The sequence below is a fragment of the Hippopotamus amphibius genome, chromosome 3, assembly GCF_030028045.1.
Source record: "Hippopotamus amphibius kiboko isolate mHipAmp2 chromosome 3, mHipAmp2.hap2, whole genome shotgun sequence".
Lineage (NCBI taxonomy): Eukaryota > Metazoa > Chordata > Mammalia > Artiodactyla > Hippopotamidae > Hippopotamus > Hippopotamus amphibius.
Genome location: NC_080188.1, coordinates 24,668,529 through 24,681,975, shown reverse-complemented (window position 1 = coordinate 24,681,975; position 13,447 = coordinate 24,668,529). Strand labels below are relative to the sequence as shown.

Here is a 13,447-nt window from a genome sequence, read left to right as displayed (position 1 = left end):
AATTGTGAAAGTTACTTAAGAAGGGGCAATAAGAAAGTTCTGATCTTTAAAGAAAAATACTCTTAAGTTCTCTCTGCTAATTGGCCATTGCCTAAAATGGAAGTTAGCTATTTTTTCTGCTTCTCTCTCTGAATCTTGCAATATAGATGCCGTATCCCCCTTGATTTTACACTTAATTAGTCCTGTGAATTAAGACAATGATCAGAAATTTAGGGTTTGGGAAAATATTGCATAGGGTTCTACTTAAATACTACTCTCTTAGAAGTGTATAAGCTGTAATTAAATTGGTCACATTTGTTTTGCCCATCTTAAGAGATTCTCCTGTAAGTTCAATTTAGTACCTCTTTTATTTGCTCTACCTTTGTGTGAAATGGAATAATTGATCATTTTCTTTATAACAAATTTGCTATGATTACTCTAATGTGATCATGTAGATACAAAAAATATTTCTTTAACATTCATAACTTGTGTCCAATAATTTGATCAATAGTCTAGTCTCAGCAAGATATTTCTAGGAGATATATCTATATATGTATCTATGTCTATATTTATATTTGTATATATGTATATATACAGTATATACAATATATGATATTCATTTATAATTTACATAATTTTGAAAGGTGCTCCTTCATAATTTTGAAGGGTGCGTTACTGAATTCTTATGTCAATTTTGCTATATGGTTGTTGATGGAATGTTGGGAGAAATAGCATTCTTTTTGTGACAGACACTTTTTTTCATTTTTTCTTTAAGATTTCAAATATTAATACTGAAGTTAAAGGGAAAATAACCTTCAAAAATGTGTACATAACTTCTTAACTAACCATATAGTACGAAATGCTTGAAGTATGTTTTTTAAATAAATCTTGTTTTATTTAAAGACCTCAGATTTTGAGCTCAAAATCTTGAGCTCAGATTTTGTAGATGTGAATGTCTTCTGAAGGATCTCCTAAATGTGAAAGAACAAAAGCATATTTAAATGTGAATTAGCCTAATCAGATGCCATAGTAAGGGTCCTACCTCATCATTAATTCTGTTGACAACAGTAAGGAGTGGTTTATCTTGACTTGCCAATTTACTTAAACAAAGAGTGGAATTTTGACTTTTAGGCTTACAGTTCAAGCTGAATGTCCAATGCACTTGGAGGATTTTCCAATGGATGCCCACTCATGTCCTCTGAAATTTGGCAGCTGTAAGTACAGGGATGAAAGTACATGTTTTGGGTCAGTAAAATCAGGGATAGCAGCACAACTTAATTGTATACTTTCTTCTCATTTGATGGGATGCTTAATACTTGCCCAATAAGATGCAGAAATAAAAAACTTAATGATTTCGCTCAAGTAATCAATTGGCTAGCCCTAGTGCACTCTCAAATATCATTATATATTAATCATTGTGTTTAATTGTCATTTACTTTACTGCTGATAAAGAATACCCTGTGTTTTTATACATGTGAAAAAGTAGACTGGGAACTCCTTCAAGGTCAGGACTATGTCATTTACCTTCTTTTTCAAGTGCTAACCCATTAAAAATGCAAAATAAATGACTTTGTTTTTCAACTAAGAATGAAATGTTAAGGATAGATTCTATTGCTTGTTAAGTAGTCATCAGCCTGTTGCAAAGGGCAGCAGAGAATAGGTGAAAAAAAAAAAGATGCTGGATCTTTGGAATTATCTTTCTACTTTCTAATATTGGAAGGAATGTTTTTTTTTCTAAAATTAGTTTAAAGGAAATGATGTAGCTGGATTGCTACATGTGGGCACTTTCTGTGTACATAAAATATTTCAGAAAAAGCTCTGTGCATTTGGCTGTTCTTTAGTTCACTGAGGTTGTATCTTGTATGTCAAGCAGAAGCATTAGCTCTCCCATAATAATTAAAAAGAGGGAAGGTCAAATGATTTCCCCAGGCCCACAAGGCATTCAGGGCAAGTTCAGGATAAATTCACGGACACAGCTAAGCAGCTTCTCTCTTTTGTGAGCGTGTTGCATAGCCTGACCTTTTCAGAAACCTTGCTCTTTCTGGCATCCCCATCTTTGTCTATTCTAGGCAGCTTTTGATTTTTCATTCTCTTGAATAGAAATGCAGTTCTCTCCCCTGACAAAAATATGTGTGACTGAATAATGTGTCTTCTCCCCACAGACTAGATCAAGTGAAAAAAAGGGAAGAATGGTGACTAATATGAATGCAAAACCCTCTAATTATATTGATGACCATAGTTTTGTGGAATGAGTTCAATCTTGTTTGTTCTGTTCAATCTTACAAAAGGTGTCAGCTCTCTATTTTCTTTGAGACTCTCCTCTTTGTGTAACTACAAAGGCTTCTTTTCCTTTAATGGAAACTATCACTTCAATACTGGCACATCTTCGAAAATTATTTAAGATAGTCAATCATGTTATACAAAGTAAACATGATGCTGGGAAAACTACAGCAGATGTAGCAGAGAAAAACTCATTTGCATTGCATAAATAGCATTAAATAGAAAACTGAAAAGCCTTGATACCAGAGAAAGGATTTATTCAAGGTGCAATAATGGTCTAAGAAGGAAAGGCATTTTTCAGTGGACAAGTTAGTGCCATTAAGACACCAAATATAAATGATGCATGATGTCTCAATTCTGAATGTGAAATAAATTCACCTGAAAATATTTTAAATGAAATTTTAAAATCCCTTGGAGTGCATCTTCAGAGTAATGTAATATCATAGACTTGAGAATATGGTTTTCTCTAGAAGTGATGCAGGCAACACACAGAGCTTATTGTTAGGCATTTTTTTGTTGAAGTAACTTTTTATTTAGTTTTCTCTTTATTTTCTGACACACTGAGTAAAAAAGTTGTATATTCTTTTATTTATCCTTGCCAGTAGTAGGTACTTGAGACATAGTGTTAATAGTAGGGACACCAGCATGGAGGATACACTAACAAACCAACCCAAAACTCAAAATGTTGGAGTAACAAATTTTGGCAGAAGCAGCCACGACTTTTTCTTCTAGTCATTTACTCCTCACTTGTTTAAAAAACTCCCCTGTGCCCCCACAAATGCTGGAATTTCTGGAACTTTATCATTTTTCTCAAATGAAAGAAGCATCTTTTCTACTAATTTACAATTTTGAATTGTTTCGTTTTGCGTTATTTCTATTGCCTCGCATCTTTATAAAATTCCTTGCTGTTTAATTTGATTTAAAACTTCCTGAATGGAAATCTAAGAGTATTCTGGGCATTATCCCAAAAGAAATTATAAATTTTCTCTTCGGATAAAAATAATTAAAAATAATTTGGGGGTTGTTTTGGTTATCAAATATTATGAATCGGTCAGTATGCATTTGATGTTTAATGCAGATTAGGATTCAAAATGGGTTATTGTGTAAAATTAAATAAAATTACTTAATGGAAACCTAATCTAGGTTTGGAATTTATAAAGAAATTTATCTTTCTCTCCTCTTATACTTCACTGAAAAATCACAATGGTTTCCAAGTGTATGTGTTTGTTGGTAGGCCAGGAAGTGCCTCTAATCTGTATTGCATAACTTTCTGCTTTCTCTTCTCTCACCAGACCCTAAATCTAAGAAACACATTCCTGCTTAAAAAAAGAAATGAAATAAGTACTTTTATTATAAAAGGCATGGGAAGGATCAGTCATTTTCTTTAACATATTTTTCGGCTTCTATCCAGATTTCCATCTTTCATAACAGTAAATAACAGCATTAAAATATTATGAGTTTATTGAATAATCTAGCAAGAATGAAGTGAGAACGTTTTCCTTATGACAGGCACTGTGCCAGGTGCGAGAAGTATATAGATATGAGTAAGATAGTGTCCCTCCCATCAGTCTCTTACTACTTTCTTTAAAATGTCACCATGTTTGTAGAGTTTCAATTTCTCTTATTTATGTTTAAAGGTAAACATCAAAATTCAAAAGTGGAATTATTATAATTGCTTAAAATAAAACTTTTATTAAGATCCACAACTACTGAGTACTCTGAGGCCTTCTGATACAAAGTGGAGCATGTGATGTCTTTTTGGTTTATTAAATTCTGTGTCATTTGAAATTTTATTGAAGAGAAGGCCATGATATGTACTCATAGGTAAAACAAAACAAGCCACTTGATGATCTGCAAATGCATTGCTAGTTATATGCATTACCAATGTTATTTATACATAACAGCAGAATCATCGATGATTAATTGAAATTAATTAATAAAAATGTAGACCTTAAGGCAACTGAATTCATTCATATGCAAACTATAGGAACACATCTGCTATTAAAATATATACATATACATACATATAATGATATGCTATGTGTGTAAGTATGTATAAGTGTATATGTGTATATACGTGTATATACTTTTTTAGTATGCTAAAATTGTTTCACATAATATAATTTACTTGTTTATGTAGGTGTATACATGTATTTCACTGATATTAACATTTACTAGTAACATTCAGAAAATCAAGCAACACTGTACTAGGTCTTTAAAAGACCACACAGTGAATAAGACACAGCATTCACTTTATTGTAACTAATGCTTAAGTGGGAATGGATTTATGATCCCAGACTTTGGATCAAGGTAAGTACGAGGACCACCCCAGAACAATGGCATTAACCTAGAAAACATATAGATGGCAGGTAAATGAGCTTTCCAGTGTCCTAGAGAGCTAGAAGCAGAGACATTGCTGGAGACAGTTGGTTCTTTCTCTCCCTCAGTTGAAAATGTGACTGTGATGCTGAGTTTTGCTCAAGGACCAGGAGTAACTAATATTTCTAAACATTCCCATGAGCAAAAAGTGCATTGAAGTTCTTTGAAAGGTCAGTAGTACAGCCGGAATTGTCTGTTTATTCAGCTGTGGAGAGATTCTGCCTGCATGGAGAGGTCAGCTCTTCCCCCTCAGGACATGCAGGCGCAAGGGAAATGCCAGGGCCAGAGAAGTGCTGAGACAAGATAGGCTGCCTGCCCTCCAGCATTGCAGTCATCTCACTTCTGCTTAGTTCTGTATTTCAGCCAAATAAATCAGAAAATTACACCTGGTCTGTATGTGATTTGTCTCCTCCTACCAAGCTGTAGCTTAATTAGGATGCTATGAAAGTATAGTCCAGTGAGATCTGTGTGCATTAATTAATTTTAAAATGAACAGGTTTTAAAAAGTGTTTTCCACTTGTGAAACTATAGCATTCTGAATTATTTTACATATTCTGCAAAATTCTCATTATTGTAATGAAATGCATTGTATTATGATAGCCAAGTTCATTTAATTCTTAACTAGGTGAACATTTTGAAGCAAAATCTGCAAAATTAATTACCAAAATAATACCCAAAATAAATAGAACATATGTCATCATTATTCTCACATGGACATAAGTTAATTTTATATCCAGAGAGCAATGTCGTTTTGGAATACAATTGTTATTTCATGAGCAATTGCTATTTCTAAATTAACTGGTTAAATGAGCCTTGGGCATTCATAACCTATTTACTACAATGCCATCATCTACTTCCTTGGGAATATGGAGGATGTTTTAACCATCTCAGGGCCCAGTCATTTTTGCAGGCTCTAAAGAGAAATTCGCTCTTAGTTACTGCAGTGAAATTATTCTTATGGTCATGGGCGTCTCTTTTGGTCTGCTTCACACCCTTCATATTGAAGTTGTATATTTCAAAGACACTTTTTTGCCCTGAAAAATGTGATCTGTAAATATCAATTTTTATAGTAAACAATAATTCTATGAAATATACAACCTTTGATGTTGGATGTTATTGATCATTCTTACTAAAATGCTTAAAAAGATTTTTTTCCCTCATTTCCTATAGATGCATATACAACCTCGGAGGTCACTTACATTTGGACATACAATGCATCTGACTCTGTACAAGTTGCTCCTGATGGCTCTAGGTTAAATCAATATGATCTGCTGGGCCAATCAATTGGAAAGGAGACAATTAAATCCAGTACAGGTTAGTAAAATGAGTCTAAAGAAAAGCTAGTTCCTAAGAAAAGTAATGGTTTAAAGTCATTGGAAGTGTGTCCGTTTGCTTAAAACCTTTTGCTCTCGAGTCTAAGAACTAGCAGCATAGACTGTGCTTGGGAGCTTTTTAGAATTTCAGAATCTCAGGCCTGACTCATCACTAAGTCAGGATCTACATTTTAACAAGATTTCAAGGAGATTCCAAGGTGTACATTAAAATTTTAAAAACACTGGTCTAACTTATGTTCCTAGTTCAAAACATGTGTGTCTTTTGAGACAAGCCAATTTTACCTTTAAACAGTGTTACTATTTCCTTGCTTTTCTAATTCTTTTCCCCCTATTCTGGATAAGTTATCACTGTTCAACTCGTGATTATGGATAATTACTACTGGCCTGGGTGGAAAGCTGAGCCCCTTTCTAAGAAAAAGCAGCTGTATGAACTAATGATCTCACATCTGGCCGATGTAAACCCAGAGAGCAGAAAGGAAGGTAGCAATGAGGGTCAGATAAAGCCGACCGCAGCATATTAGAGCAGACATTAACACTGATACATTCAGAATCGGTGACAGGAGTAAAAGTAGAAACTCTGGGCCAGGAGATCCGTCTTGGAGATGTGGCCAGAGATCAATACTTTAAAGAGCTGGAGAGGACTGGACTGGAAACAGTCAAAGCAGAGGCTTGAGGTTGGTACCAAAGGGGATGAGGACCTGAGCAAGTAAGATAATCTACCATCAGCGAGCATTTATGAATTCTCTATCGCTTGGTCAGTAAGCATGACCTAGAGAGAAAAACAGATACCACGTGGTACACATGCCAAGCAAATTTCTTGGTCACATGAAAGTTTTCTTTTCAATACTCTTGCTATGCTAAGTGGGCATTTTAATGTTATATATTTTCCATGTCATATATGGGGCAAATTCCTTCCTTTTTTAAATCACTGACCTTTCCCTAATCCTTTCCATTTCCAAAATGTTCAAACTATTAACTACTACAGTTTCTTAAGCTTCTTAAATTTTTCTTCTAGGTGAATATACTGTAATGACAGCTCATTTCCACTTGAAAAGAAAAATTGGATATTTTGTGATTCAGACATATCTGCCTTGCATCATGACTGTCATTCTCTCCCAAGTGTCATTCTGGCTTAACAGAGAATCTGTGCCTGCAAGAACTGTGTTTGGTGAGTGAATAACTACATACTTCACTGTACAGCACATTTTGTTTCATGGTGTTCTTTCAAAAGCATTATCTCTCTTGATCTTCACCCCAATAATTTGTGGTGTGCACAGCAGGGAGTATTTGCTTCACCTCATAGATGAGGAAATGGAGGCTCAGAGAGGTAAAATACAAAGTCAGTGTCACATTCTTAATAAGGAATATAAACATTTCTCAGATCTTCTGAAATACATTTCTTTCTGTTAAATCATTTTGCTTATCAGCATTTCTTTCCATGTTAGTATAAGGAGAATATTCTTAGAGGTTTTAACGTAAAGGACAACAGTACCATATTTCTCAGCTTTCTATGTTTATTTCATTATTTCATTTCATTTCATATCTTTGGTTTGGTTTTTAGATGGACGAAAATGACCTTAGTACTTTAAGTGATAGAGAATAGGGAGGAAGGGAAAGAGAGGGAGAAAAAGATCCCTTCATTCACTGGTAGTGTGTTTAATAACAAAGTTAATTTTTTTTATGTGAACTAAGATGAGCACATTTTGTGACAAAGTAGATCACCTTTGTGTATTTGGTCCACTCATTCATCTAGGAAAGCTTTATTGAGAATCTGCTATGTTGAATATGGCATCAGGTCTTAAAGGTGCAAAAAGATATAAAATATAGTCCTTGCATTCAAGTATCTCTGTACAGTGGAGGGCACCAGAATAAGCAGGAAACATAATGACAACACAAGATGAAATCATTATAAAAGAGGCACATACAAGCCATTAAAAAAGACAGCAGCATGGATCCTCCCTAAGAGGACTGAGTAAGTGGCTGAGTTAAGTTCTGAGCTAATTCTTGAAAGATAAGTAGGAGTTTCCCAGACAGATGAAATGGGACAAGAATCCTAGCCAAAAAGGATAAAGCGTGAAATGACATTGAGGGATGAAAGAATATAGTATATTCAGTGACAGTGAGCTGTTTCAGTGTCAGTGGATATATGTACAGACAGAAGTATAGTTTGAGGCCTAGTAAGAAGTCCTTGTAGGCCATGTTAATATAGTATACATTTATCTTATATACTATGGTGTTTTGAGACCACAGACATGTAAAGCTCTTAGAATAATGCCTGGCATTTAATACATGCTATATAACTGTTAGATATTCTTATTATCAATGGAGAAAATCAATTTTATTCTCAATAGTAGCAATGAATAATTCAAAAGGAAATTAAAAAAAATTCATTTATAATGGTATCCAAAATAATAAAATACCTAGAAACAAATTTGACCAAGTAGGTAAAAGACTGGTCCACTAAAATTTTTAAAATTTTGCTGAAAGAAATTAAAGAAGACCTAATTAAATGGAAAGACATCTCATGTTTTTTTTTTTTGTTGGAAGACAGTACTGTTAAGATGGGAATTATCCCCAAAGCAATCTTTAGATTTAATTCAATACCTGTAAAAAAATCCAACAGCCTTTTTTTTTTGCAGAAATGCCAATCTTCAAATTCATATGAAATCACAAGGGGCTCCAAATAGCCAAAACAATATTGGAAAGAAAAAACAAAGTTGCTGGACTCATACTTCCCAGCTTTAAAACCTAGTACAAAGCTACATTAATCAAAACAGTGTGGTAGTGGCATAAGAATGGACATATAGACCAATCGAATAAAATTGAGAGTCCAGAAACAAACTAACAACTATGGCCAATGGATTTTCAACAAGGGTGCCAAGATCATTCTGTGGGGAAATAGTAGTCTCTTCACCAAATGGTGCTGGGACAGCTGGATGACTACCATGTACAAAGGAATGAAGTGGACCCCTACATCACTCCAGATACAACAATTGACTCAAATGGATACAAAGCATTAATGTAAAATCTAGAAGTATAAAACTATTAGAAGAAAATATAGGCTAAATCTTTATGACTTTGGATCTAGCCATGGATTCTTAGATTTGACATCAACATCATGAATAACAAAGAAAAAATAAATTGGATTTAATTAAAATTGAAAACCTTCGTATCTCAAATAACATTATCAATAATGTGAAAAGACAACTTATATATGGGAGAAAATATTTGCAAATCATATATCTGATAAGGGTTTAATATCCTGAACAAAGAACTCTTACAACACAAAGACAAAAAGACCAAAAACCTGATTTTAAAAAATAGGCAAAGAACTTGAATGGACTTTTTTCTAAAGAAAGTATACAAATGGCAAACAAGCACAAGAAATGATGTCCATCATTGTATGTTAAAGAAATGCAAATGGAAACCATAATAAAACGCATTTTACACATACTAGGATGGCCATAATAATTAACAAAACAAAAGGACATACATGTTGGTGAGAATGCAGAGAAATAGAAGCCCTCACATTTTGCTGGGGGAATATGAAATGGTACAGCCTCTGTGGACAACAGTTCAGCAGTTTCTCAAAAAGTTAAACATAGAATTACCATGTGATCCAACAATTCCACCTCTAGGTATTACCTAAGATAATGAAAACATATCTTTTTTTTTTTTAAGAACTTTTATTGAGATACAGTTAACAGACAATAAACTGCATATATTTAGAGTGTACAATTTGGTATCCCTATCTCCCATTTCATTCCCCCCCAACCCTCCCTGCTTTCCCCACTTGGTGCCCATATGTTTGTTCTCTACATCTGCGTCTCTATTTCTGCCTTGCAAACTGGTTGATTTGTACCATTTTTCTATATTCCGCATATATGTGTTAATATTCATTTGTTAATGAAAACATATCTTTACTTGGAAACTTGTACACAGGTATTTATAACAGCAACATTTTTAATAGTCAAAAGATGGCAACATCCCAAATATCTTTCTGTAGATGAATGGATAACCAAAATGTAACATATACTTATAGTAGAATATTATTCATCTATAGAAAGGATTAAATACTGATAACATGCTACAACATGTATGAATCTCAAAAACACCATGCAAAGTGAAAGAAGGCAGATGGAAAGGGTCATATATTGTATGATTCCTTTCAAATGAATCATCCAGAATAGGCAAATTCATAGAGACAGGAAGCAGTTTAGTGGTTGCCAGTGGATGGATGCGGGGGGAAAATGGGAAGTGATTTTGTAGTAAGACCAGGGTGTTCTAGGGTGATAAAAAAGTTTTGAACTTGAGAGGGATGATGGTTGCAGAACATTGTGAATGTGTAAATGCCACTGAATTGTATACTTTAAAATAATTCATTGTATATCATGTGAGTTTTGTCTCTCTAAAATAATTTTTAAGTCACAAGTTTAAAAAAAAAAACCAGTATTGAATGAGTGCAGCAAGGATTTCCCAGGATTTAGGAATCTTCTTAGATATCTCTTTCAAAAAATTGCAAATTATTGAATCAAAGAGAAAAAAAAAACTTATATGGCTAAAAATATGAGAGAATTTCCATTCAAATGACTTGAAAAATAAGGTTACATGATTTTCAGAGCACAAATAAGGCAGAAAATGAAGTTTTAGGTAAAATTACATAATAATAACAGAAAGGAAATATTAGGACAGAGTTGATATTCCAGAAATATCTAAATTTATATATAAATATACAACATAGATAAAATTAAATAATGAAGTATTTTCTTAAAGTTTTTAAGGAAAATAACATATTGCACTGAGGTAAATAAAGACAGAGATTTTATAGCATAAGTCATATATAGGCATATGTTTAAGAAAAAGCCAATAGAAGACTACCTGTCTAAGTATAGAGGAGAGATAAATAAATGAATATTTAGTGAATAAAAAGAAAATGTTACTAATCATTAGAGAAATGCAAGTCAAAGCCACAATGAGGTATCACCTCACACCAGTCAGAATGGCCATCGTCAAAAAATATAGAAACAATAAATGTTGGAGAGGCTGTGGAGAAAAGGGAACTCTCCTGCACTGTTTGTAGGACTGTAAGTTGGTATAGCCACTATGGAAAACAGTTTGGAGGTTCCTTAAAAAACTAAAAATAGAACTACCATATGATCCAGTAATCCCACTACTGGGTATATACCCAGAGAAAACCATAATCCAAAAAGAAACATGTACCATTAATGTTCATTGCAGCACTCTTTACAATAGCCAGGAGATGGAAGCAACCTAAATGCCCATCAACAGATGAATGAATAAAGAAGATGTGGCATATATATACAATGGAATATTACTCAGCCATAAAAAGGAATGAAATGGAGCTATATATAATGTGGTGGATAGACCTAGAGTCTGTCATACAGAGTGAAGTAAGCCAGAAAGAGAAAAACAAATATTATATGCTAACTCATATATACGGAATCTTAAAAAAAAAAAAAAAAAAAAAGGTATTGATGAGCCCAGTGACAGGGCAAGAATAAGGATGCAGATGCAGAGAATGGACTGGAGGACACGGGGTTGGGGGGGGGCAGGGGGCTAAGGAGAAGCTGGGACGAAATGAGAGAGTAGCATAGACATACATACACTACCAACTGTAAAGTAGGTAGCTAGTGGGAAGTTGCTGTATAACAAAGGGAGATCAACTCGATGATGGGTGATGCCTTAGAGGGTGGGAACGGGGTGGGTAGGGGGGAGTCGCTGGAGGGAGGGAATATGGGGATATATGTATAAATACAGCTGATTCACTTTGGTGTACCTCAAAAGCTGGTACAAGAGTATAAAGCAATTATATTCTAATAAAGAGCTTAAACACACACACACACACACAAGAATGTGTTAGTATCCAGGCTGCTAGGTTCAACCATAGCAAATGTACAAAAGTTTTTAAAGATTGACTATAAAAATTACACATACAAAGTTAAAAATCCAGGCTTACTTGAATGTGTAAATTTTGTATGAATGATTTAGAATTCAGGTTGAAGGGACCCAAAAGTCATACTGTCATGTAAATATAAACTGTTCAGTGGTAAAAGCATTCTTAGTATTATTTTTACAAGTTATTCTGTGCAAAATTTGTAATAAATATAATTCTATGTGAGTGTACGTGTATATGTGTGTGTAAGTAAAAGATAAATCTACATCCCATCTGGAATGAGATTTGAAACCTGCCCAGCCTCCTTATTCTCCCCCTTCATTCTATCCTTCACTGTTTTCTGCCTCCCTTCGAGTTTGAACATCGTCATCTGACTGATGCACAGCAGTCACTTAAGCAAAGTGTCTACCTCTCCAAACTTCTCTCGCTGAATCCAGAGTCAGGTCTACAAGCTGATTATCATTACATTAGGTCTACAAGGTATCATTAAATTTCTGACCTCCTCCTGCCTCAGAAGCCTTCTATGGTGGGTAACCCTCCCAAGTTAAAACAACAACAACCACAACTACCACAGTTAAGAAATTAACATACCCTAGGAGACAGATGCTAACGTTCTCAGCATTTGAGGTCTGAATTCATGCCATGAATAGAATAAGAAAACAGAGCAAATAAGACAGTGGGCATAGGAGTTGAAATTAGAATGTGTATCCCTTTGATATTAGAGACTTTGCTCCATTGTATTGGGTTTTATCTATTCAGTTTTTGTTTGTTTGTTTTGTATATTGCATTTATTTTGTGGTTGTAGAGGCAGCTTGTTATTTTTCAAAGATATTTCTTGAAAGGGACTGCCCACATATCTTGCAATGATAGATAAGGAAAGCCTTCTTTGACTTTCTCTGAGTGCTCACGTCCAGTTCATTCAACACCAACAAATACTTAGCGCTTATTTATCACATGGTTCCGGATGCTTGGGGTATGTCCTTGAACAAAACCAAACTCCCTTCATGATGAGGTAGTTGCTCTCTGTACAAGAAAGCACTGGGAAACTTAAACCTTAAAACTCAGGTTTTGTGCTTTCACGGCTCCCATGACTAAACAATGTATTTGCAGAGTACAAACCTCATTTTGTGTTTCTATAAACATATAGCTTGATTGTGAAATTGTGGCTTCTGGTCTTTTCAGTTGCTTAACATCCTTCAGAACTTCCTAGATATAAGAATAATCATAACGAGTTTGCCAGTTACTGTTTGCATATTTGAAGCCAAATCATTTTTCAAATTTATGAGTAAGTTTATCTATGAATATATTACTATACATAAATATATGAACATATGAGTATATGACTAAGTTTATATATAAGAAATATGTCCTAGTATTTCTGTCTTAATATTATATGCAGTATGGAAGAGAGATTTTTTTCTATTAAAAACTAAAACCAAGTAACAAACATCCGTTAGGGTATATGTTTGTCTGGTAAAAGAGTACAGGGAGTTCAAATACTTTATACTGCAAAGTGTATACATACAAACTTAATTGCATTTACAAGTGCCTTACCTGCTTA

The 13,447-nt window shown here is 34.1% G+C and overlaps 1 protein-coding gene across 3 annotated transcripts in view; it reads left to right on the top strand.

The window, feature by feature from the left end:
- Positions 1-13,447, top strand: part of GABRA2 (gamma-aminobutyric acid type A receptor subunit alpha2) — a 119,940-nt gene that overhangs the window by 66,930 nt on the left and 39,563 nt on the right. For all 3 annotated transcript variants that reach the window (XM_057727565.1, XM_057727566.1, XM_057727564.1), the window contains exons 5-7: positions 1,111-1,193; positions 5,809-5,952; positions 6,988-7,140. In XM_057727565.1, coding sequence (XP_057583548.1) covers positions 1,111-1,193; positions 5,809-5,952; positions 6,988-7,140 — 380 coding nt within the window. The remainder of the gene's footprint in view (positions 1-1,110; positions 1,194-5,808; positions 5,953-6,987; positions 7,141-13,447) is intronic.